We start from the raw sequence: 22,994 nt of genomic DNA on the forward strand, positions 1-22,994 counted from the left end.
GTTTTCCAAAAGGGCTGAACCAGTCAGCATTCTCACCAGCAGTGAAGGAGGGTCCTTTTCTCGCCACATCCGCACCAACACCGGCTGCTTTTGTTCTTTTGGATGTGGGCCAGTCTCTGTGGTGGGAGATGATATCTCACTATTGTTTTGATCTGCATCTCCCTGATGATTAATGATGTAGAGCATTTTTTTTGTTTGTTTGTTTGTTTGCTTTTTGGGTTACACTTGGCAATGCACAGGGGTTACTCCTGGCTCTGCACTCAGGAATTACCCCTGGTGGTGCTCAGGGGACCATATGGGATGCTGGGAATCAAACCCGGGTTGGCCGCATGCAAGACAAACACCCTACCCGCTGTGCTATTGCTCCAGCCCCTTAGAGCATTTTCTTATGTGCCATTTTTCCATTCGGATTTCTTCTTTGAGAAAGTTTTTGTGTTTTGGGGTTCTTGAGACAAATGCCAAGAAGTGGGATTGCTGAGTCAGATATGAGTTCTATTCTTAATTTTTTAAGATGCCTCCATAGCATTTTCCATAGAGGCAGAGAAACAAAGAAAAAAATTTCCCTCAGAATGTACAAAACACTTAATACACAAATAGCTTCTGCTGACCTACTTCCTTTAAAATGGCACATATTACTATCATGGATAGGCAAATATGACTTTTTTTAGTTTTTCTGGGTGGTATTGAAGTGTTCTTATGTCTCATGATCACCAAAATGCATCTATGTCTAGATTTTGATACTAACTTCTGCCAGACATGGTAGCAATTAATGTGTAGAGTCTATAACAACTTGAGTCATGGAACAGCATGTATTGTGGGTGTAGGCAGCTCTTTTGTGAAACATACGTAGAGTATAATTAACATTGGATTTGGTTGCTGAATTTTCTTTGCCCATGAAATTTAAATATTTTACTTAAAAGTAAAAAATACCCCCTTACAAGGTTAAAAATACCTCTTTTGGAGCATTAAAAAATATATAAGCATCTAGTGAGATAGTACAACCTTGCATGCTCCTGACCCAGTTTGATCCCCAGCATCCTATATAGTCTCTGAGTACCACCAGCAGTGATCTCTGAACACAACCAGTTGTGCCTCACCACAACAAAAAATTAAAAATTTAATAATAAAATGGGCTGGAGCGATAGCACAGCGGGTAGGGCGTTCGCCTTATAAGCGGCCAACATGGCTGACCCGAGTTCGATTCCTCCGCCCCTCTCGGAGAGCCCGGCAAGCTACCGAGAGTATTCGATATGCCAGACACAGTAACAACAAAGTCTCCAATGGAGACGTTACTGGGCCCACTCGAGCTAGTAATAAAATCAAATATATATATATATATATATAAACAGAAATCTTGTATTTGAGGGTTGGTGATTTTTACCAATTGGACCCAGATCCAGCACCAGATCAAACTGACCTGGCTATTCCTTTCTATTTCCCACAAATGTTAGCCACCATCCTGACGTCTAACACCATAAATTAGTTTGGTGTTTTGAACTTTATATAAATGAAAAGAAAGCATTAAATTTTATATTTGTAGCTTTGTGCATTTCATGATAATATTGTGAGATTCATTTACTTGTGTTGTTTTAAATAATGTTTTATGAATATATCAGACATACCACTGTTGATTCATTCAACTACTTATGGACATTTCAGCTGTTCCCTTTCTGGGCTATTATGCATAATGCTATATTAAATTATCTTGTACATGTTTTTGGTTAACATGTATATTTGGCCAAGGGTAAATGTATACTTATATCAGTTATCTATTATTGCATTGCATAATTTCTCAAAACAAAGTGCTCAAAACAAAGCAAACATTTATAAATCAGAGTTTAATGAACAGGGAATTTGGTGCAACTTGCAAAGGTCATTCTGACTTTAAGTCTCTCTAAGAGTGCTCTCATATGAAGGCTAGACTGGGTCAGTGTATATGCTTTCAAGGTATCTCCCTGGCACAGCTGCCATACTATTGCTGTCTATTGGTGAGCAGAGGCAGCTATCCTGTTGTGGATTTTCCTTATGACTGACAAAGTGGTAAAAGAGAGTGCCAAGTGTGAGTACATTATTTTGTTGATTTAGCTTAGAGATCACATAGCATCACCTCTGCTTCATCTTATTAACTGAGTTATTAATCAACCCATAATCAAGACTTTATCTTTAGATGAGAGTAATCATGAAGCCTGTATGAATGTATTTTAAAAACAATGACTTCACAATATTTTAAATCTTGTAATTAACCCAATATAGGAATCTGAAAATAAGATAATAAGAATATAGACATTCCACACAAGAATCTAAACTGCATATGTTTAACCCAGTCTCTCCTCTTCAATTCATTTTTTAAAATTGTTAATGTTTATAAAACATTTTTAATATATGTCCTAGTGAAAACCTGATACCGTAGAAAATACAAAGGCTTTTGAGCCAAACACTGCTCTTTAATTGTAGATTCATTATTTATTAGAGATGGGTATTTGGACAAGTCAGCTTCTTTTGGATTCAGATTCTTTCAACTATAAGATGAGTAATCAGGAGAACTTATCTCATGTTGTTCTGGGATCTGTGGTGGTGGGAAATGGGCACCAGTGGAGGGATGGGTATTTGATCATTGTATAATTGAAACCCAAGCACAAAAATGTGTAAGTCTGCAACTGTACCTCATGATGTCTCACTATTAAAAAAATTTTTATTAAAAAAATGGTGATTTCCTGATTCCATTTTATTATTTATCAGGAAATTATTGATGTATACATTAACTTTCTAGAAGCTACTATGATAACACCCTGATTGATAAAAATATCTGACCCAGACATTCAGATCTTTTCTTCATAAGGCATATACTGTAGAAAGGTCCTTGATAGGTAAACTAGACAGTAAGAAGAAAATGGTCTCTAGAAAAAAATATGAATATAATTCTGTACATAGACATCAAATTTGACTTACAGAAATGGGAGAAATCCCCCCAGATACACCTCCACCTCACCAAAGCACCAGCAAACCCTGTCCACACTTACACTTTTCAGTATAGAAATGACTCAGCTGCACAACTAATCTTGAAAAGAATGCCAAGCCACCAAATCTCCCACATCTTCCTGTCCAGACTGAGAACTCTGGGCTCTCTCAGAATGGGACCCAACCCCCAACCCCTGCATCAGAAGGACCTGTAATCTTCACCCACACCCAACATTTTCCAACATAGAACAGGCCCAGCTCCACAACTGAACCTCATCAAACCACCATGCAATAAAATTGTTCAACCTCCAAATTTCATAGTACTGACAGCCCAGTAGGACCACAGAAAATTTGATGGGAAAGTTATATAGAAGACCACTAAGCTCAGTGAGTGAAAACAATAACAGAGAAGGCTCAGTTGGCACCAACCAGTTCAGTAAATCCTCAGATAATAACTTTAGTAACACCACTGTAAGATATAACAATTACCACAAATTACCTCTTATTGGTCTAATTTCTGATAACTCCTCATTGCAACAAGCAATATAAAATTTTTTGTGCCTGATAAATGGGAAGACTTGGGCAGGGAAGGGAATGTCAGTATGTATAATCAAAATAATGAGCAGTGCAGACAAGTGTGCTGACACCACAGCTAACCTGTGCAACCTTAGAGAGCAAACACACATGTACCACCCCATCTATCCCAGCAATAACCCCCAGTATAAAGTAAATTATTAATGCAAGAGTAATTTTGTTTCACTGTGTGTTGTAACAAACAATATAAAGTAAACTATTTGGTACCTTAAACGGGACAAAATAAGGCTTCGGGGTGGGTGGGGAACTGGGGACATTGGTGGAGGGAAGGTCACACTGGTAATGTGATTGGAACATGGAATGACTGAAACAACTGTATTACGAACAACTTTGTAGACCGTGGTGTTTAAATAAGGTTTATAAAAAGATATAGGGGAAATTTTATAGGGTGAAAAAGGGCAAAAATATTTCAAATCAGGAAACTGGGAAATAGTATACCAGTTTATGTATATACCTAACATGTGTCCAACTTTGGTTTAATTCCCAGTACCATGTTATCCCCCAAGAATTGCCCTGGATGCCCCTCAAGCATCACTGGGTATGGCTTGGAGGTCCCAGTACCTCTGGGATTGGCCTCGTTATCCCTGTCAATACAAGGCCAGAACACCTGCACATTCTCAAACCCCTTTGTTGAACCATCTCTCAATTGGCCAAGAATGACTGCTTGGTCACCCAACCCACCCGAGTACTACTTGATAGCCAAACCTTGCTTAAATGAAGAACATGAGCTGAGAATAGCAAAGTGGTTGCAGTAGTTATGATCAAAATGTAGAGTAAATGAAAGGAGGTAGAGGAAATAAGGTTGGAAAGATAGTTACATATAAGAGTAGCAGAAAGAAACTGAGAGAATACATAATCATTTTACAGCCAAAAAGCATTAAGGTCAAAGACATAACCAATTTTCAGGGTTGGCTGTAAAAGTTGGGATGCCTAGCTACTGAAGGATGTACATGTCATGGATTTTTTTCCTTTTTTCTTTTTTGGCTAACTCCTGACTCCTATTGAAAGAACCTCTATGCCTCACATCATAAGCAAAATTTTCTAAAACTCGTCATTAAAGAGCACCTTTTTTGGTGGTGGTGACAGTCCAGGGGGCAGGGAGTGGGGTGGTCACTTTTTCTCAGAACCCAAGCAAATTTTTTCTACTCATTCTCTTTGAAGACTGCAACCAAGAGAAAGGTGGTGGATCATTAGCTCACTATGAATGTACTTCTCAAAACTTGCGCATTCACAGACTCAATTCATATATGTGTGCTAAACTTCTACTTCCAAATATTAAGCTGTTCACTTTACTTATTTCCCCTCAAAATACTGACCTATTCAGCAACCTTCATTTTTGTTGCATTCTCCAGTTCCAGGAGTGATGATATTTTTACATAAGACAGAGACATTTCTGTGCTATGATGGAAGTTTGAAGGAAGTTAGAGCCAACAATCTTTCACTTTGAAGACAAAGAAAAATAAGCACTTCTTTAGTCTTGTTTAGAATGGGGGCTCTAGAGGTAATCAAAAAGGCTATTTCTATATCTGGTATTGAATATGTGGTACCTGATACCTTATGTATGCAACGTATGTCTTATCTAGCATACCACACTCTGTTTTGATAAAGTTAATATGTTCTACCAAAATAAACATAGTTGTGACCACTCCTGACAATTTATTGGTGACTGTGGGATGTTTTATTTTATCACCTATACTTTGTTCTAGAGCATGGAGGGAAATCTCTTTCTAGGCTTGGGATTGAATTTCTAGTCAATCATTTCCCAAAACCTCCCATTCTCTTACCAATATTTGATATCATAGTAGATGTACAATGATACTCAATATTTGATGTCATAGTAAATGTCCAGTGATACTCAGGGTGTTTTCTTCCCCTCTAATTTCTTCCTAGGTGGGAAATTGGCAAGTGGAGTCAATGCAGTCTCACATGTGGGGTTGGTCTGCAAACCAGAGATGTCTTCTGCTCCCACCTAATCTCCAGAGAGATGAATGAAACTGTAATCCTGGCTGATGATCTATGTCGTCAGCCCAAGCCCAGCACTGTGCAAGCCTGTAACCGTTTCAACTGCCCCCCAGACTGGTACCCTGGACAATGGCAGCAGGTAGGTCCTCAATATAGAAGATTGTGTTTGCAGCCATGGTTCAGGACAGAGAAACACTCTTTTCACAAAATTTAATCCCATTGAAAATCTACCAAGGACTGTTCATCCCTTTTTTTCTTTGCATTCCCCCAACCTCTTCAAATTGAACTACTTTAATTAGAAATACTATACTCTTCTACCTTGCCATATCCAGTAACTTACAAAAGTAACTTACAAAAGTACAAATTATATCGATTATATAGCACAGTGGTAGGGCATTTGCTTTGCACACAGCCAGCCCAGTCGACCCACGTTCAATTCCTCTGCCCCTCTTGGAGAGCACAGCAAGCTACTGAGAGTATCTCGCCAGCATGCCAAAGCCTGGAAAGCTACCCGTGACGTATTTGGTATGCCAAACACAGTAACAACAAGTCTCACAATGTTACTGTGCCCACTCAAGCAAATTGATGAACAATGGAAGGACAGTGCCACAGTGCCTGTATTTACATATATCTTATAATCAAGATTCTGTGGACACACTGTATACACATATTGCACACATCTGTGCAAAGACTGAAGCAATCACCTGAGATCTCCTTTTCCCTTTGCTCAATACTATGATTATGTAGCCATTTCCCCATAAATCTTTTTAAAAATCAGGGTTATAATTCAAAGGGCTTATATTTCACTATATAAAAATATATGAGATAAGAGTCTTTCCTGGTAACATAAAGAAAGGAAAAGAATTTTAATGATAACTATAAATGCTTAGGAATTAAGTTTTTCATTTTCTAGGTTTAAACATACAGAAAATAATAACTTTCATTTCTATTAGAGAATTCTGGCAGAAAGAATCATTTGAATCATCAGTTGTATTCTATTGCAGTGAATAAAATAAAAATTCTCACAAATTGGAAACAATATTTAAAATAACCACAGGAAGAAAAAAATTAGTGTATTTCATAAAGAAAGGAACATTTGATCCCACCTTTAGAAGTAACAATAAATATAAGTGAAACAGATCAGAAGTCAGAATTTTAATATGTATTTTGCATTTTATTTATTAGTAGAACACTTTTTGGAATGTTTGCTCTGAATTTTAGTGAGTGTGTAACCCTGTTTTCACATAGTAACAATATTATTAAACCCAGAGATATATTGTATACCCTTTGATATTAGATGAACAAGGTAATTTAAATCCACAAAAAATCATTATGGCAGAAATTCTGTTCTCTTTTTAATAAGTCTATTTTGTAAGAAAGAGTTCAGTACCCTTTCCTTTGTTTTTTTGAGCTCTTATTCAGCTTGGCTCTGTTTTAACTTCTGTTATACACTAAGGATTGTCTCTCCCTATTGAACCTATCACACCTCATATAGCACAAATTACCACAAATTCCAAAGGTCTAATATCAAATTCACTACCATAACTCCTTGCCAGTTTCCAGCAGACCTAGTCACCTTTTACTGATCATTTAGCCTGTTCTCTAGTTAGAAACTGGTACTATCTCAGCCTCATTTGACCCTCATTCTCAAACACATGCCTTATTGATTCTTCCTCCTATTTTTCACTAAATCCCACTGTTCTTTTCTCTTACTTTCTAATCCTTCTCCCATTATTTTGGTTCCTGCCCTCACAGTGGACTAAATCACTACAAATAACCTTTCACTGACCTCCCTGTGTTGTCTCATCTAATTCTCATCTAGTGTGCCCCAACCTGGCATGGAATTTCCTTTACTACAGGCCCTCAATCAAGTCTTTCAAGTATTAATAAGTGCTATTACCCAAATGGGTGTAAGGTAAGCAACATAATTTTGACGTGTTTAACTGCCACACCTATTAATATCTCACAGACCAGTGATCTGTGGGACCCAGTGGCCTTTGCTGCCTGAACCACTTTCCTACAAACTGGGTCATGTTACCCCCAAATTGAAATGCTTTATGATAAATGATGGTCATGAGATTATGTATCAATTATGTCCAAGGCTTTTCACTGTCTGCCCTTCATCTTTTACAGTTTCATTTCCCACCTATCCTCCCCTTTCTGTTCTCTCCCTTCTACTCTACCTTCTAATGACTCTTCAGAGTTTCCGGGACATCCCATCTTTCTTTATATCTGGTTCTGTGCATTTTTGAGCTGACTCTGCCAGAACTCCTTATCACCTGACCAAGCCCTCCTATGTCATCTTTCTGTGAAGAACTTTCCCAACTCTCCACAAAGACTTGAACTACAGTCTCCTTGGTATTCCCTTTTTGTAAAACTGACCCTGTTTTATAGTAATTTTTCCTCTGCTAGACTTCATGTAGTAACCATACTGAGTGACAATGTTGTATTCCTCTTCAATTGCCAGTACCTAATATAGTGCCTGGTAATCAACTAGCACTCAGATGTTAATATTATAATAAAAGAGTGAATGAAGAATGAATTGAGTTAGAATTATGCACAGCACAGTATGTTAAAACAGGAAAGTTGATTATAGAAGCAATATAAACATCACTTATGTCCAACTCAATGACTTGAATTTCCAAGAAAATGAACTCAGTGCTGAATAACTTAAGATACCATGATGATGGAGAATACCATGCTAAGTGAAATGAGTCAGAAAGAGAAAGACAGACATAGAAGAACTGCACTCATTTGTGGAGTATAAAACAACATATGAGGCTGACACCTAAGGATAGTAGATACATGGGACAGGTAGATTGCTCCATAGCTGGAACCCTGCCTCATGAGCAAAGGGGAGAAGGCAGCTAGAATAGAGAAGGGATCACTAAGAAAATGATGCCTAGAGGAATTGGTCGAGATGGGAGATGTGTGCAGAAAGTAGATAAAGGACCAAACATGATGGCCTCTCAGTAGCTGTATAGCAAAACAATGCCCAAAAGTAGAGAGAGAGAGAGTATGGAGAAAATTGTCTGCCATGGAGGCAGGGGAGGGTGGGAAAAGGGGAGTATACCAGGGATATTGGTGGTGGGGAATGTGCAGTGGTGGAGGGATAGCTGTGTGATTATTGTGTGATTGTAACCCAAACATGAAAGCTTGTAACTATCTCACAGAGATTCAATAAAATTAAATAAATAAATAAATAAAAGATACCATGGTGAAATAAATAGTGTCACAACAGGCAGAATTAAGTGATTACAAGAAAAACTTTTAAAATGAGGATCACATAAATCATTGAATTTCTGTACAGAAGCAACTACTACTAAGTGTTTACTCTACATTTCTGACTTTTCATGCTAGATAAGCAATATAAATTCTTTTTTTTGTTATTTATTCCATCCATTTAAGATAGATAGATAGATAGACAGATTTATTTCACTCCAGCCATTCTCAGGGGACCATATCAGATGCCAGAGATCTAAACCAGGTCAACCACTCTACATGCTATACTACTGTTCTGGCGCCCCTCCTTGCATATATTTATTAATTTATTTATTTTTATTAATGAGACACCATGAGGTACAGTTGTAGACTTACAAATTTTTGTGCTTGGGTTTCAATTATACAATGATCAAATACCCATCCCTCCACCAGTGCCCATTTCCCACCATCACGGATCCCAGTGTCCCTCCCACCCCCCATCCCCCACATCCCACCCTGCCTCTGTGGCAGGGCATTCCCTTTTGTTCTCTCTCTCCTATTGGGTGTTGTGGTTTCCTTGCATATATTTAAAAACAACATCCCTTACCAGAATTTTACCTCTTTATATTATTGATTTTATTAATTCATAAAAACTATTAAATTTGGTTTATTAAACTTCTGTGCTTTTCCTCTTCAAAACTTTTCTTCTATGCATTTTTTCTCTCGGGTCCAAACTGTCAGTCTCACTGGGTAACCTCGCTGTGTTCAAATAGATGTCACAGACTTTGGGGCCTCTATTCACTTGCACATTTTATCACCTGCATTTTGGGATAAATTTACAAATCCATCTTTCCATTATTGTAAGCATTTCAGGGTAACTTTGAACAAAGATGAGGAAAGCATTTAAGACACAAAATGTTGACTGTATTTATTCAGCTAGGTGGTCATTGGCCATCTCTGGAAAGCCCAATAGAGCTCATAGTGCCTCTGCTGACTTACTCTTAGAAGCAGCTTCTGGCTAATGATTAAACAGTCATAAACAGTGGCTATTCATCCCATGGGCTGGATCTTTGTTTTACATCTTTTAAGAATCTGGACTTCTGGCTCTTTTCATTCAGACAATCAACAATTCTACACACTTTTAAGAAATGCATACTTTTCCCCCCAAATGCTCCTCTAGGCAGCAGGGAATAGCAATATAAATACTTTCCCTTTGCTCAACAGACACATCATCCTGCATGCATGCAGTGGGAAGAGAAAAAGAGCAGTCACATAAATGATGACTTCTTTTTATAAATGGATCATTCCAGGTCAAGTGAGAGAGGAGGTGACTCATTTGCCTTGAACTAAAGTAGTTATAAAAGCCCCTTTGAGCCAGACCTTCAGTGGTACCTTGGAAGTTTTTAGATGAATAGACCAAAAGGTGGAGAGCATTGTTCTTAGAGTGAATACCATGTTCAAAGACCTGAGCATAGTAAGCATCCATATGAACAGAGAATGTCAAATAATTCATTGTAGCAAAAGCACTGGCTGGCCCAAGGCAGGCTGGCCAAAAATGTGCCTGGGAAGCTTAATTTAAGTTAGAGTGTAAAGAACCTGAATGATGTCCTCAGGAGTATAGACTTTATCTTCTAGGTATTGAGATTTTCCTAAACCTTTACATGTAGATCAGTCTTCAAATCAGCAAGCTGAGTTTTCTGTTTTCTTTTTCTTACAACTGTTTAATAATCATATTGTCACAAATTTGGGGGCTCGGAAATCATTCTTTGATCTGAGGGTCTGTCCTTTATATCAGGACTTTCTGTAAAGTGATATTCCTGATATGTTGTTTGTTGGGGGGGCGGGGATACTCTGAAGTGTTGATGGATTATTCCTGGCTCTGCACTCAGGAATCACTCCTGGTAAGTTCTGGGGACCATATAGATTGCTGAGAATGGGACTCATGTCTGTTGTGTTCATAGCAAGCCTCCCTACCCACTGTACTATTGCTCCAGCCTGCAGTTATGTTGTTTTAATTGAGTAATTTGTAGCGCAATTGCATAGCATTCCACCCTTCAAGTAAGATCAGTTATTTCATCATCTGCTTCCTCTATTTGACAGAGAGAAAAAATTAACCTGCTTTTTCTCTATTTCCACATTCACTAAGAAATTCTACTGAACAACTTCCATCTGAGAAATATTCTTTCTTTAACTATGAATGAATATGTTCATAACATTTGAAGTAGATATACAAATAGAATTAAAATAGGCAGTAAATGGTAATGCAAATTACTGTGTTTGGTTTCTGGTCATAAACATTTTAACATAAAGATGATTAATTTTGGCAAGCCAAGAAAATTGCTTTTTTTCTGGAAAAGTACTTTTTTATGGCAGTATTGATGGAGATTCTGTGACTTTAAATACTGTTAATCCTGTTTTCTTATGCACCATAATTCCAACACCACACCTATCACCATTGTGTCTACCTCCATCCCCAATAACCCTAATGCCTCATCCATTCAAGCCCACCTATCACCAACTCAATTGTATGGGTCAGTTCTCCTGTTGTATTGTCTTTGAATCTTTGTTGCTACTATGCTGTGTTTCTTTAAGTCTCACATATAAGAGAGATCATTCTGCATCTATCCCTTGCCTTCTTACTGACTTCACCCAACATGATATCTTTTAGTTCCATTCATGTTGTTGCAAATTATGTGATTTTGCTCTTTCTTTGAGCTGCATGGTATTCTATTGTGCATATATACCATAACTTCTTGATCCATTTAGTCATAGCTGAGTACTTGGGCTGTTTTCATCTCTTGACTATTGTACTTAGTGCAATGATGAACATAGGTGTGCATATATCCTTTCGAAGTAATTTTTGTGTGTGTTTGGGGGATAGATGCCAAGAAGTATTATCATTTAGTCACATGGGAGTGCTATTCATATTTTCTTGGAGATATCTCCATATTAATTTTCATAGAAGCAGAACAAAACATTCCCACCAACAGTGGGTAAGGGATCACCATAACCCCGCTAAAACTGTTTCTAGACATTTTGATACGTCCTGCTCTTACTGGCATTAGAAAATGTCTCATTATTGTTTTGTTTTATATTTCCCTAATCAAGAGTGACAACAAGAACCTTTATATGTCTGTTGCCCACTTGTATATCTTCTTTGGGGAAGTGTCTGTTCATCTCATTGCTCCATTAATGGATGGGATAGCTTGATGTTTTGTTCTTTTTGTTCTTGAATTTTGTGAGTACTTTGTAGATCTTGGATATCAACACTTTAACTGATATACTGTGTGCAAATATTTTCTGAGAGTTATTCTTAGTAGCTACTTACTATTGGAGAGTTAAGAAAAGTCCACATGTCTCATAAAATATTTAGAAAAACAAAATTTTAGTCATAAAGTATAAAAAGAGATTTATACTCCTATTTGTAAAAGAGATTTGTAATCCCAGCAAAGAGTCTAAAATGCCAGTCACCAGATAACAGCAACTAAGAAAGCATGCTCTTAATGCCTGGCAAACTCAATAGGAATCACAGAGAATTTGGTTGTATATTATAATCAAACACTTTTTTTTACTTTAAACTTTAGACATATAATTAGAATTCTGACATTAGGAAAGAACATTTTCTACATTTTCTGCTTCATTATTATGCTTTTTTTGTTCTTTGAACCTAAGTTTGGAATTTTTTTTTTTGTTAGTGAAACACCATGAGGTACAGTTGTAGATTTACAAATTTTTGTGCTTGGATCTCGGTCATACCACAATCAAATACCCATCCCTCCACCAGTGCCCATTTTCCACCACCAGGATAATATCCCTCCCCCCCCAATCCCCCATCCCCCCATCCCCCCCTGCCACTGTGGCAGGGCATTCCCTTTTGTTCTCTCTCTCCTTTTGGGTGTTGTGATCAGCAAAAGTGGCATTGAGTGGCGAACATGTTCAGTCCAGTCTACTTTCAACCTGCATCTCCCCTCCTGGGAGGATCCTCCAAACACCCTCCACTTGGTGTTTCTATCTGAATTGTCCTTTCCCCTAGAATACCCGGCTGACCTCTAAGTTATGGAGTAATTCTCCTGGTGTTGATCTCAGCTATTCTTGGGTATTAATCTCATATTTTGTTACTTTATATCCCCCAGATGAATGCAATCTTTCTATGTCTATCCCTCTCTTTCTGACTCATTTCGCTTAGCATGATACTTTCCATATTGTACCACTTGTATGTAAATTTCATGACTTCATCTTTTCTAAGAGCTACATAGTACTCCATTGTGTAGATGTACCAAAGTTTCTTTAACCAGTCATCTGTTCTTAGGCACTCAGGTCTCTTCCAGTTTCTGGCTACTGTAAAGAGTGCTGCAATGAACAAACAAGTGCAGATGTCACTTCGGCTACACATTTTTGCCTCTCTGGGATATATTCCCAGGAGTGGTATCGCTGGGTCAAATGGGAGCTCAATTTCTAATTTTTTGAGGAACGTCCATACTGTTTTCCAAAAGGGCTGAACCAGTCGGCATTCCCACCAACAGTGAAGGAGTGTCCCTTTCTCGCCACATCCGCGCCAGCAACGGTTGCTTTTGTTCTTTTGAATGTGGGCCAGTCTCTGAGGTGTGAGATGGTATCTCATTGTGGTTTTGATCTGCATCTCCCTGATGATTAATGATGTAGAGCATTTTCTCATGTGCTTTTTTGCCATTCGGATTTCTTCTTTGAGAAAGTTTCTGCAAACACTTCTTTTTAAATTAATTTTCTTAATTAAATCACAGTGAGATGCATAGTTACAAAGTTATTCATGATTGGGTTGTCCATGATTGGGTTTCAGTCATATAATGTTCCAACTCCTCTCCCTTCACCAGTGTACATTACCTACTACCTATGTCCTCAGTTTGTTAGTTTCTTCTGCCCTCTCCCCTGCCTCTATAGCAGGCACTTTTCTTCTCTCTTTCTGTCTCTGTTTCTCTCTTTCTATCTCTGTCTCTGTCCCTCCCTCTTCCTCCATTTCTCTCTCTCTTTCTCTCTCTCTCTCTCTTTCTCTCTCTCTCTTTCATCTTCACCATTCCCCTATACTTTGGGGCCTTATTGTGAATTCAAAAAGTGTGGGTGTGTGATGCATGCCTTCTGTGGCCAAGAACTGTCTCCCCAAGCTGGCCAATTGTGACAAAATAGTGACACATGAATGAGGAAACAAGGGAATGAGGCCCCAGTTGGTTGGTAATCAGTGACCCTTTATTTCATCCTACTTCTTTCTTGTATTTATATATAAAAATGTATTTATATAAAAACAATGTATTTATATAAAAATAGAGAAGGGTGGAGATAGACATAGGTGGGGTTGTGCATTATAACAATAAACAGATGTAAAACCTCTCCCTCAGGGGAAGGTCTTCTAGGATATTAACTCAGGGACAAAATCTCTGTTGGTAGTTCGGCACTCTAGATTACTAGGAGATCTGCTCAAGGGTGAGATTCCATCCAAATGCTTTCTTCTTTCCTTAGCTAATAATCCATTTAAACAATCATATTAAGTTTACTTCTTACTAATAATTCTAGTTATTCTATATGAGGGCTGGAGCGATAGCACAGCAGGTAGGGCATTTGCCTTGCATGCAGCCAACATGGGCAACCCGAGTTCGATTCCTCTGCCTCTCTCAGAGAGCTCAGCAAGCTACGAGAGTATCTCTCCCACACGGCAAAGCCTGGCAAGCTACCTTGATGTATTTGATATGCCAAACACAGTAACAAGTCTCACAATGTTACTGGGCCCACTCGAACGAATCAATGAACAACGGGAGGACAGTGACAGTGACAGTGATTTTGTATGAATACAGTAAGAGGTATATTAAGCTTAAAGGATCACTCCTCTTGGGTACATCTTGCTATAAATTCTAGATTACAGTCCTTATGTCATGTTAGTCTTTCCTAACCCCAGCGGAGTCCTTATTCAGTGGCTGAGCAACCTCTTATAATCTAGCCCACTGATATGCCTAAAGCAGCACACGTGTTTGGTTTTAACATTCTTGTATGCTCTTATATACATTCTTAGTCCCTCTTGGAGAGCTCAGCAAGCTACTGAGAGTATCCCACCCACAAGGAAGAGCCTGGCAAGGTCCCCGTGGCATATTCGATATGCCAAAAACAGTAACAATAACGGGTCTCATTCCCCTGACGCTGAAAGGGCCCCCAATATGGCACCGTTGCGAAGGAGAGTAAGGAGAGGCTGCTAAAATCTTAGGGCTGGGACGAATGGAGACATTACTGGCACCTGCTTGAGCAAGTCGATGAACTACGGAATGACAGTGATACAGTAAATAATTCTAGTTATTTTGTATGAACACAGTAAGAGATATATTAAACCTAAAAGATCGCTCCTCCTGGGGACATCTCACTATATATCCTAGACTACAGTCCTTATGTCAGGTTAGTCTTTCCTAACCCCAGCAGGGTCCTTATTCAGTTACGTCTTTTTGGTTTTGGGGGTTTTTTTCCTTTTTTGGGTCACACCTGGCAATACAAGGGCTATACCTAGCAGTGTTTAGGGTACCATACAGTGCCAAAAATCAAACTTGGCACCTCCCACATGCTAAGTATGTGCTCTACTTCTTGAACTATCTCTCCAGCCACCTTGTTTGAATGAGACTAGAGGAACAGAATCAAAAATTCTATCCTAGACATTTTTAGTTCAGAATAATATTTGGTTCAAGATTAGTTCAAGATAAAATGGACATGTTGAGAAGGCATAGGGGAGAGAAAATTGTTTAGTAGTTAAATATTTGATCATGAGAATAAATTTGTTTTGGAAATTATAATTTTAACAAAATTTCAGTAAGTTCCTGGAAGAATTTTAATAATTCATAGAATGGAAAATTTGCATAGAACACAGGGTCTAAACTTGTAAATCTATCATAATCAGTTATCCACATAGTTAATTGTCTGAAAAGTTCTGACTTAAAGAGGCACTATAAACAAAAAACTAATCTGATTATAGAATATAAGCAGAATTTGACAGAATTCTGATTATATCTGATTACAAGCAGAATTTGACAGAAATAAGAGAAGACTGAGTTTAAAATATCATGTTAAGTCCAACTTTAAAGTCTTGGTTATGCTGGGGTTATAAGAGCGGGGGGTAGAGGTAGGGCGAGGATGCCAAGTGGTAATACAGATAATAAGGGGCTTGTTTTCCATGTGGCCAACTTGGGTTAAATCCTCAAAACCCCATATGGTCCCCCGACTTCCCCCAGGAGTGATTCCTAAATGCAGAGCACTACTAGTGTGGTCCAAGATTTTAAAAATAATTAATTTTAAAAACCACTTAATTATCCATATAAAAAAGAGAAATATTCAAAGTTAAAAGAATTCTTACCATTTATTCCAATTTCCCCCAAACACCAACTTCAGTTCCAGTCCACAAATATTTACTGAGGATTCATACTCACACAGACCTATTTGTTTGTTTTATTATTTTTAATTGAATCACCATGAGATACAGTTACAAAGCTTTCATGTTTGAATTCAGTCATACAATGATTAAATACCCATCTCTCCACCAGTGCACATTTTCCACCACCAGTGTCCCCAGTATCCACCCCCATTCTAACCCTCCCCCTGCCTCTATGGAAGATAATTTCCCCCATATTCTCTCTCTACTTTTGGGCATTATTGATACTGAGAGGCTATCACATTTGCTGTTTTATCTACTTTCAGCACACTTCTCCCATCCTGAACGATCCCTCCACCCGTCATTGACTTAGTGATCCTTTCTCTACTCCAGCTGCCTTCTCCCCCAGCTCATGAGGCAGGCTTCCAATATGGAGCAATATCCCTGACCCTAGTGTCTACTGTCCTTGGGGATCATCTTATTTTATATTCCACAAATGAGTGCAGTTATTCTGTGTCAGTCCCTCTCTTTTTTCTTTTAATTTTATTGAATCACCATGAGAAAGTTACAAGCTTTCATGTTTGAGTTACAATCACACAATGATCAAATACCCATCCCTCCACCAGTGCACATTCCCTACCACCAATCTCCCCAGTATACCAATCTCCCCAATATCCCTTCCCCCCCCTCGCCTCCATGGCCAACAATATTCTCCATATTCTCTCTTTACTTTGGATCATTATGGTTTGCAATATAGACACTGAGAGGTCATCATGTTTGGTCCATTATCTACTTTTGGCACACATCTTCCATCCCAACTGATTCCTCCAGCCATCATTTTCTTAGTGATCCTTCTCTATTCCATCTGCCTTCTCCCCTCCACTCATGAGGCAGACTTCCAGCTATGGGGCAATCCTCCTGGCCCTTGTATCTACTATCCTTGGGCATCAGCCTTATGTTATATTATTCTATACTCCACAAATGAGTGCAGACCTTCTATGTCTGTCCCTCTTTCTGACTGATTTCACTTAGCATGATACTCCCCATGTCTATCTACTTATAAGCAAATTTTATGACTTCATCTCTCCTAACAGCTGCATAGTATTCCATTGTGCAGATGTACCAAAGTTTCTTTAACCAGTCATCTGTTCTAGGGCACTTGGGTTGTTTCTAGATTTGGGCTATTATGAACAGTACTGCAATAAACATATAGGTACAGATGTCATTTTTACTGTGCTTTTTTGCATCCCTGGGAAATATTTTCAGAAGTGGTATTGCAGGTTCATGTGGAAGCTCAATTTCTAGTTTTTGAAGGGATGCCCATATTGTTTTCCAAAAAGGTTGAACCAGTCAGCATTCCCACCAACAATGAAAGAAGAGTCCGTTTATCCCCACATCCACACCAGCAGTGGTTGTTCTTGTTCTTTTTGATGTGTGCCAGTCTCTGTGGTCTCACACAGACCTTGAACTAGATATTGTGGGTGCAAAATGCATGAGGGAAATAAAAGCATTATGGTTTTATTTAACTGCTAGTAAACAAAATCTTTAATAAAAAGTTTTACAGTGAATGAAAAGGTCAAGGAATTCCTGAAATAAACCAGAGATTCCAAGACCAGGACCTCTCATAGCTTAAATTGTTAGTGCTGGGCCACAAATTTTTCCATAGTCAAGGTTCAACGGCATACTAGAGGATCCCTTGAAAGAAACTGCTGAGAAGAGTGATGAGTCACACCATTCACTGCAGATAGTCTGTACTGAGCTTCATGGCCCAGACCGAAGTTCTGAAGCCATTGCTTCAGGAGTCCAGGGACTGAGAAGAAACACATTTCCAAGGCCACCACAGTATAGATGACCTATTTTAGAATATTGGTACCTAACATGAAGTATGATCCAGTTCCTGCTAGTCAGGGTGATCATAGTAAACAGGCATTGAATTATGAGGTAATAGTTCTCCCATGAGATAAAAGGATGAACCCAGGCTTTAAGGGAAGAGTTGGCTTGGAGTTTGCAAGGCCTGGAACATTCAGCAAGTCACAGCTGCGAAAGAATCCCCCACTCATTCTGCAAGCAGAGGAGTGTTCCAACAGGCACAGGAGAAAGAAGTGAGCTTCTACTTATTCTGCAGCAGTGCTTAGCGCCCCTAACTCACAGCATATGCTTGGTGGGCTCTTGGTGAATTTGGCACTTAACTGAAATCAACTCTTTACAATTTTATTTGACTTACTTCACCCTGTAGTTTCAGCTTTTTTCTCTGTAATAAGGAGTAAGGCCCACCTCATAGGGTGGTGTTTCATCTTTTACTACTAGCCTTCTTTTATTCAATAAATGTACATAATTGACTCCAATGATGGAAAAATACATTTTAGGGGCTGGAGAGATAGTATGGTTGGTAGAGTGATTGCCTTTCACAGGATCAATCAATTAACATTCAATTCTGGCATTCCATATGGTCCCTTGTGCACCGCCAGGAGTAATTCTTGAGAGCAGAACCACAAGTAACCCCTGAACATCACCAGGTATAGCCTTAAAACAAACCAAAAAATCCCCCAAAACAAAAAAACTATTTTTAACAAACCTGGATGCATTGCAGAAATAATTGAAAACACTAATCAAAAGTAGTTCACTGCTGCTTTTGAAGCTCAACAGACTGAGTTAGTACTTTCTGTGTAGTAGGTCTGGATTCAATTCCTGGCACCACGTGATTCTCTGAGCACCACTGGGTATGGCCTCAAACAAAACCAAAAGTACCAAAAAATAAATACAAGCTCCCAGAATATTTTGGTATGTCCACTCAAAATTATACTGTTTGTATTGAGTAGGAGAGTGATCTCTGGGCCAACTCTGTATTTTGACCCGATTAAGAACTCTGTCTTCATTTTAATCTTAATTAGGCACAAATGTCCCTTTTAATTCTCAGTACAACCCACTGAGACATTGAAGTGCAGAGAAGTCACTGCTGTAGTAGAAACAGCTTCTGCACCACAGACTCTCAGCTTTGTATGCCCAGGCCTGATTTCCTTCTAGGTCAAGGACAGTCTGTTTTGGAAAGAGAAAACTCTTGACAAAAGCACTGCTCCTAGGAATTTTCATGGCAGTCATAGGTTGATGGGTTAGCTAATATCAGATCTAACCAAATGGCTTAAAGATTCATCACAATTGCTAAGTGAGATAAAACAGTATTCCTCTTTCAGTTGGAAATATAAGCCCTCAAGGGCCATTTTGATGTAAGGCTGAAACAGTAGTCTTGCACGAAGCCAATCTGGCACTTCAAATGGTCCTTGAAGTGAGCCCACCAGAAGTGATCCCTGAGTGCAGAACAAGGAGTAAGGTCTGAACACAGCTGGATATAGAAAAATATGGGTAAAATAAAGTGTAGAGTTGCTTCTAGCATGCTGTCTCTCACAGGTCAAGATGGAAGATGAATGTTTAAATTGTAGTTTAAATAAAATTATATAATTTTATTTTCCAGCCATCAAGAAAAAGGAAGGAGAAAGTGCCACACGTTGTGGCACTTTGGGTTGACTTTGTCTTCCTTGCCCAGTCTTCAGTTTCCCTAAAATTGTACACAACCCTTTCATGTACATGTCATTGACCAGTGCTTCAGCACATGGCCATGCCTGTCCTCCAGGGACATTCATGGATACAGTCTGTATGCTGAAAAATCATATGTCCAGATAAAAATAAGGGGTTCTCTTGCTATTGAAAGAGAGTAGATACATAGATACATTCTTGGAACAAATCAACAATCTGTGCTATCGCATCCACCCCAAGTACCTCATCACCATCCCCCCATATACACACATGAAACTGAAGTGTAGCTAGTTAGTTATGTATAAACATTGTGTTTGATTGGGGTTCTACTGAAAGTCACTAAGGTGAGATTAGTTTTCTTGTATCACAAATTTGAGTGGTTCTTGCTTCCACTGCTCAATTCATGAATCACAACAAAAGTGTCCTAGGAGAGGTCTTCAGAAATCAAATACCCCTCTCATGTAGTAAATGGGTTTTTACATTTGGAAAGAAAGGGCTGCCTTCTCTGCAGATTAATTGCTTCAGATTGACATGGATGGCAGCAGTCTCACAGTTGTTCAGTCAATTAGGCACAGATTATTTTCACTAGATTATAAATATGTTTGACGTTCTATTATTTTAACTTTTTATACTAACCTTTTAAACCACTGCTCATGGGTGTCTACAAATCATAGTTTAGAAGCAACTCTGAGATTTAAAGGACCTTGAAATTCCTGAATACTTTACTTAAATTTTTAAGAGTGCAGGTTGTAGATCTTGCTTCAAAACTCTTTTCAAGAAAAGGAAGGAAAATCCTTTGGACTGGTTCCTGGTTTTCTGTTTCAAACTTTTTTTTTCACTTTTTATTCAGTCAAGGCAGAGGTTAGAATTGGTAGTAAAACATAACAAATTTCCTCTTTGGGGTTGATTTTCTCTTTCTTCCTTTTCAGTGTTCCAGAACCTGTGGTGGGGGCATTCAGAAGCGTGAGGTTCTTTGCAAACAACGCATGGCTGATGGCAGCTTTCTGGAACTTCCTGAGACCTTCTGTTCATCCTCAAAACTGACCTCCCAGCAAGGCTGCAAAAAAGATGACTGTCCCAGTGAGTGGATTCTCTCCGACTGGTCAGAGGTAGGCATCGTCTTCAGAAAGGAGCCTACAGTAGTAAAAAAGGGCACCCAAGAATGCCCCCAAGACAACAGAAATAAGCCTAACTTCATGGAATGGAGCTTTTCTTATCTATGTATACCACAGGTGTCACTAGCTTTCAACAAGACTGCAAACACATGAATTGGGAGCCAGACTTTACTTACAGTACAAAGTGTGGAATTAGAAATGTTCCTGTGAACCAAAACCGGGCATTGTTCATGCCCTTAGGGCCCTGGATTCTTCTCAGAGCACTGGGTGATTCCCTGCCTCTCTCCAACACCCCCCTCCCCCACTTCCTGACCTCCCTGCACCTCCTACTCCCAGATGTTTCTGGTCTCTACTCAGGCAAGACAAAGCCTCTGCAGGTCTTCTCTTCCAAGTACTGGACAATAAGCAACATGATTTATTAGGACAAGAAGGCCAAGGAAATCCTGCCTCTTTCCTGTCAGTTTCCTGGCTCCCAAACTTCAGCAACTTCCCAGCATGAGAACTTGATTTCCCTTGCCGCCTCGCATTGGGGGAAACGATGTATCAGCGTGCACTATTCCTCACTTTACCTCATAAATAAGGACTGTACCCCAACTAACCTGCTTTTTATGATAATTCTAAGATTAGCTCAAATTCATTCACATGTACTCAGCATCCATTTACTTGTTTTCAGTCACTATCACTACTTTGCTATGCCTAAAATTTCTCCCATACATCAATGTGTCTTCCTGCACAGACTCATGTAGTTCATCCAGAAGCCCCCCACCCCCATTATTGCTTCATATCCAGATTTAGTCAAAATCTGAAGTGTCAAAATGAGTCCCAAGGCACCTCTTCACATAAGTGTATTAATTGGACTCACTGTCCTGCTTCCTTCTTTGTATAGTAATATTCAGCTCATACAGCAAAACTTCTAGCTGCTTGAGAACATATAAATTAGACTTGCCTCCACTATGAGGAAAGTGGCCTCTGAAAATGAAGACATGACCTCTTTCAGTATCATAAGTTTTTTTTTTAATATAAATTTGTTTTGTTTTTTGTTTTTAGAGCCAACACCCAGTGGTGCTCAGAATAGTTTTATGCTCAGGGATCACTTCTGGTGAGACTCAGGGGGGACCATAGGTGCTGTCCAGTATAGAACCTGTGTTGAATGCATGCCAAGAATTACTTAACTCCCTGTATTGTCATTTCTCTGGCCCCTTAATTCTTGCTCCATATTTTATCAGTTCATATGAAGTACCTTCTGATGACCTTGCCCAGGGCATTGCAATTGAGAGTTACCTTCATTAGTAAATGTTTTGTCATTTGGGAGTGTAATTGCCTTCTTGTGGCACTCCTCCTCAAATGTTTCATAAAAGATAGGGAATGATTCTCTTTTTTACATTTTAAAACCAATGTTTATTTCATCAGGATTAAGTATGTGGAATTAGTACATGTCCATGTGTGTTTGTGTACGTGTATGAACACATTAGTTTGTGTGCATGTATGACTATATAATGTTTCCATGAAATGTGGAAAATTCCAAGGAATAATGATTTGGGATATAGTGGTAGACATGAAAAAAAAATCACAAAATAATGGTGTAGTAAGGGGCCCAGATATATTTACCAAGTAAACTATTGAAGATCTTCTCCCAAGGGAGTGTTAGAAAGGGTATCACCCTCTAGTTTCTCAGTTACTGTCTTTCATGAGTGAGGTGCTAAGGAGAGGACTTGTGTGCACTATAATTTTTTTTCCATGTGCTCATCCTAAAGTTTATCTCTGAGCATATGTAAAATACAAAGAATTTATTTTTGAAAGTGCCTTTTTTAGGGGCTGGAGTGATAACACAACAGGTAGGGTGTTTGCCTTGCACGTGGCTGACCCAGGTTCAATTTCCAGCATCCCATATGATCCCCTGAGCACTGCAGGAGTAATTTCTGAGTCCAGAGCCAGGAGGAACCCCTGTGTATTGCTAGGTGTGACCCAAAAAGAAAAAAAAAAGTGCCTTTTTTAGTTTATTTATTGGAAGGAGGGACTCTGAAATTAGAATGATGCAAAGGAGACTGAAGTGCTGAAATCCCATTAAGTAAAACATACTTTAGAGCAGTCTTATGTATCAATTCAGGCTCTAGAACAGAAAATCTTAGGTTCTAATCCTGACTGTTGACTTTCTACCACAATATCCTTGTGATAGCTACTTATCAGTCCCTATACGCTGCAGTGGAAAGTGTTCACTTTATAAGGTTATTTGGTGACTTGTACTAAAGGATGTAGAGAGA

General features: G+C 38.8%; 1 protein-coding gene across 2 annotated transcripts in view; it reads left to right on the top strand.

The window, feature by feature from the left end:
- The window catches only part of ADAMTSL1 (ADAMTS like 1), a 454,178-nt gene that overhangs the window by 289,713 nt on the left and 141,471 nt on the right, over window positions 1-22,994 (top strand). For both annotated transcript variants that reach the window (XM_056117099.1, XM_056117100.1), the window contains 2 exons: window positions 5,443-5,653; window positions 20,548-20,727. In XM_056117099.1, coding sequence (XP_055973074.1) covers window positions 5,443-5,653; window positions 20,548-20,727 — 391 coding nt within the window. The remainder of the gene's footprint in view (window positions 1-5,442; window positions 5,654-20,547; window positions 20,728-22,994) is intronic.

The sequence above is a fragment of the Sorex fumeus genome, unplaced genomic scaffold (assembly GCF_029834395.1).
Source record: "Sorex fumeus unplaced genomic scaffold, SorFum_2.1 ptg000034l, whole genome shotgun sequence".
Taxonomy (NCBI): Eukaryota; Metazoa; Chordata; class Mammalia; order Eulipotyphla; family Soricidae; genus Sorex; species Sorex fumeus.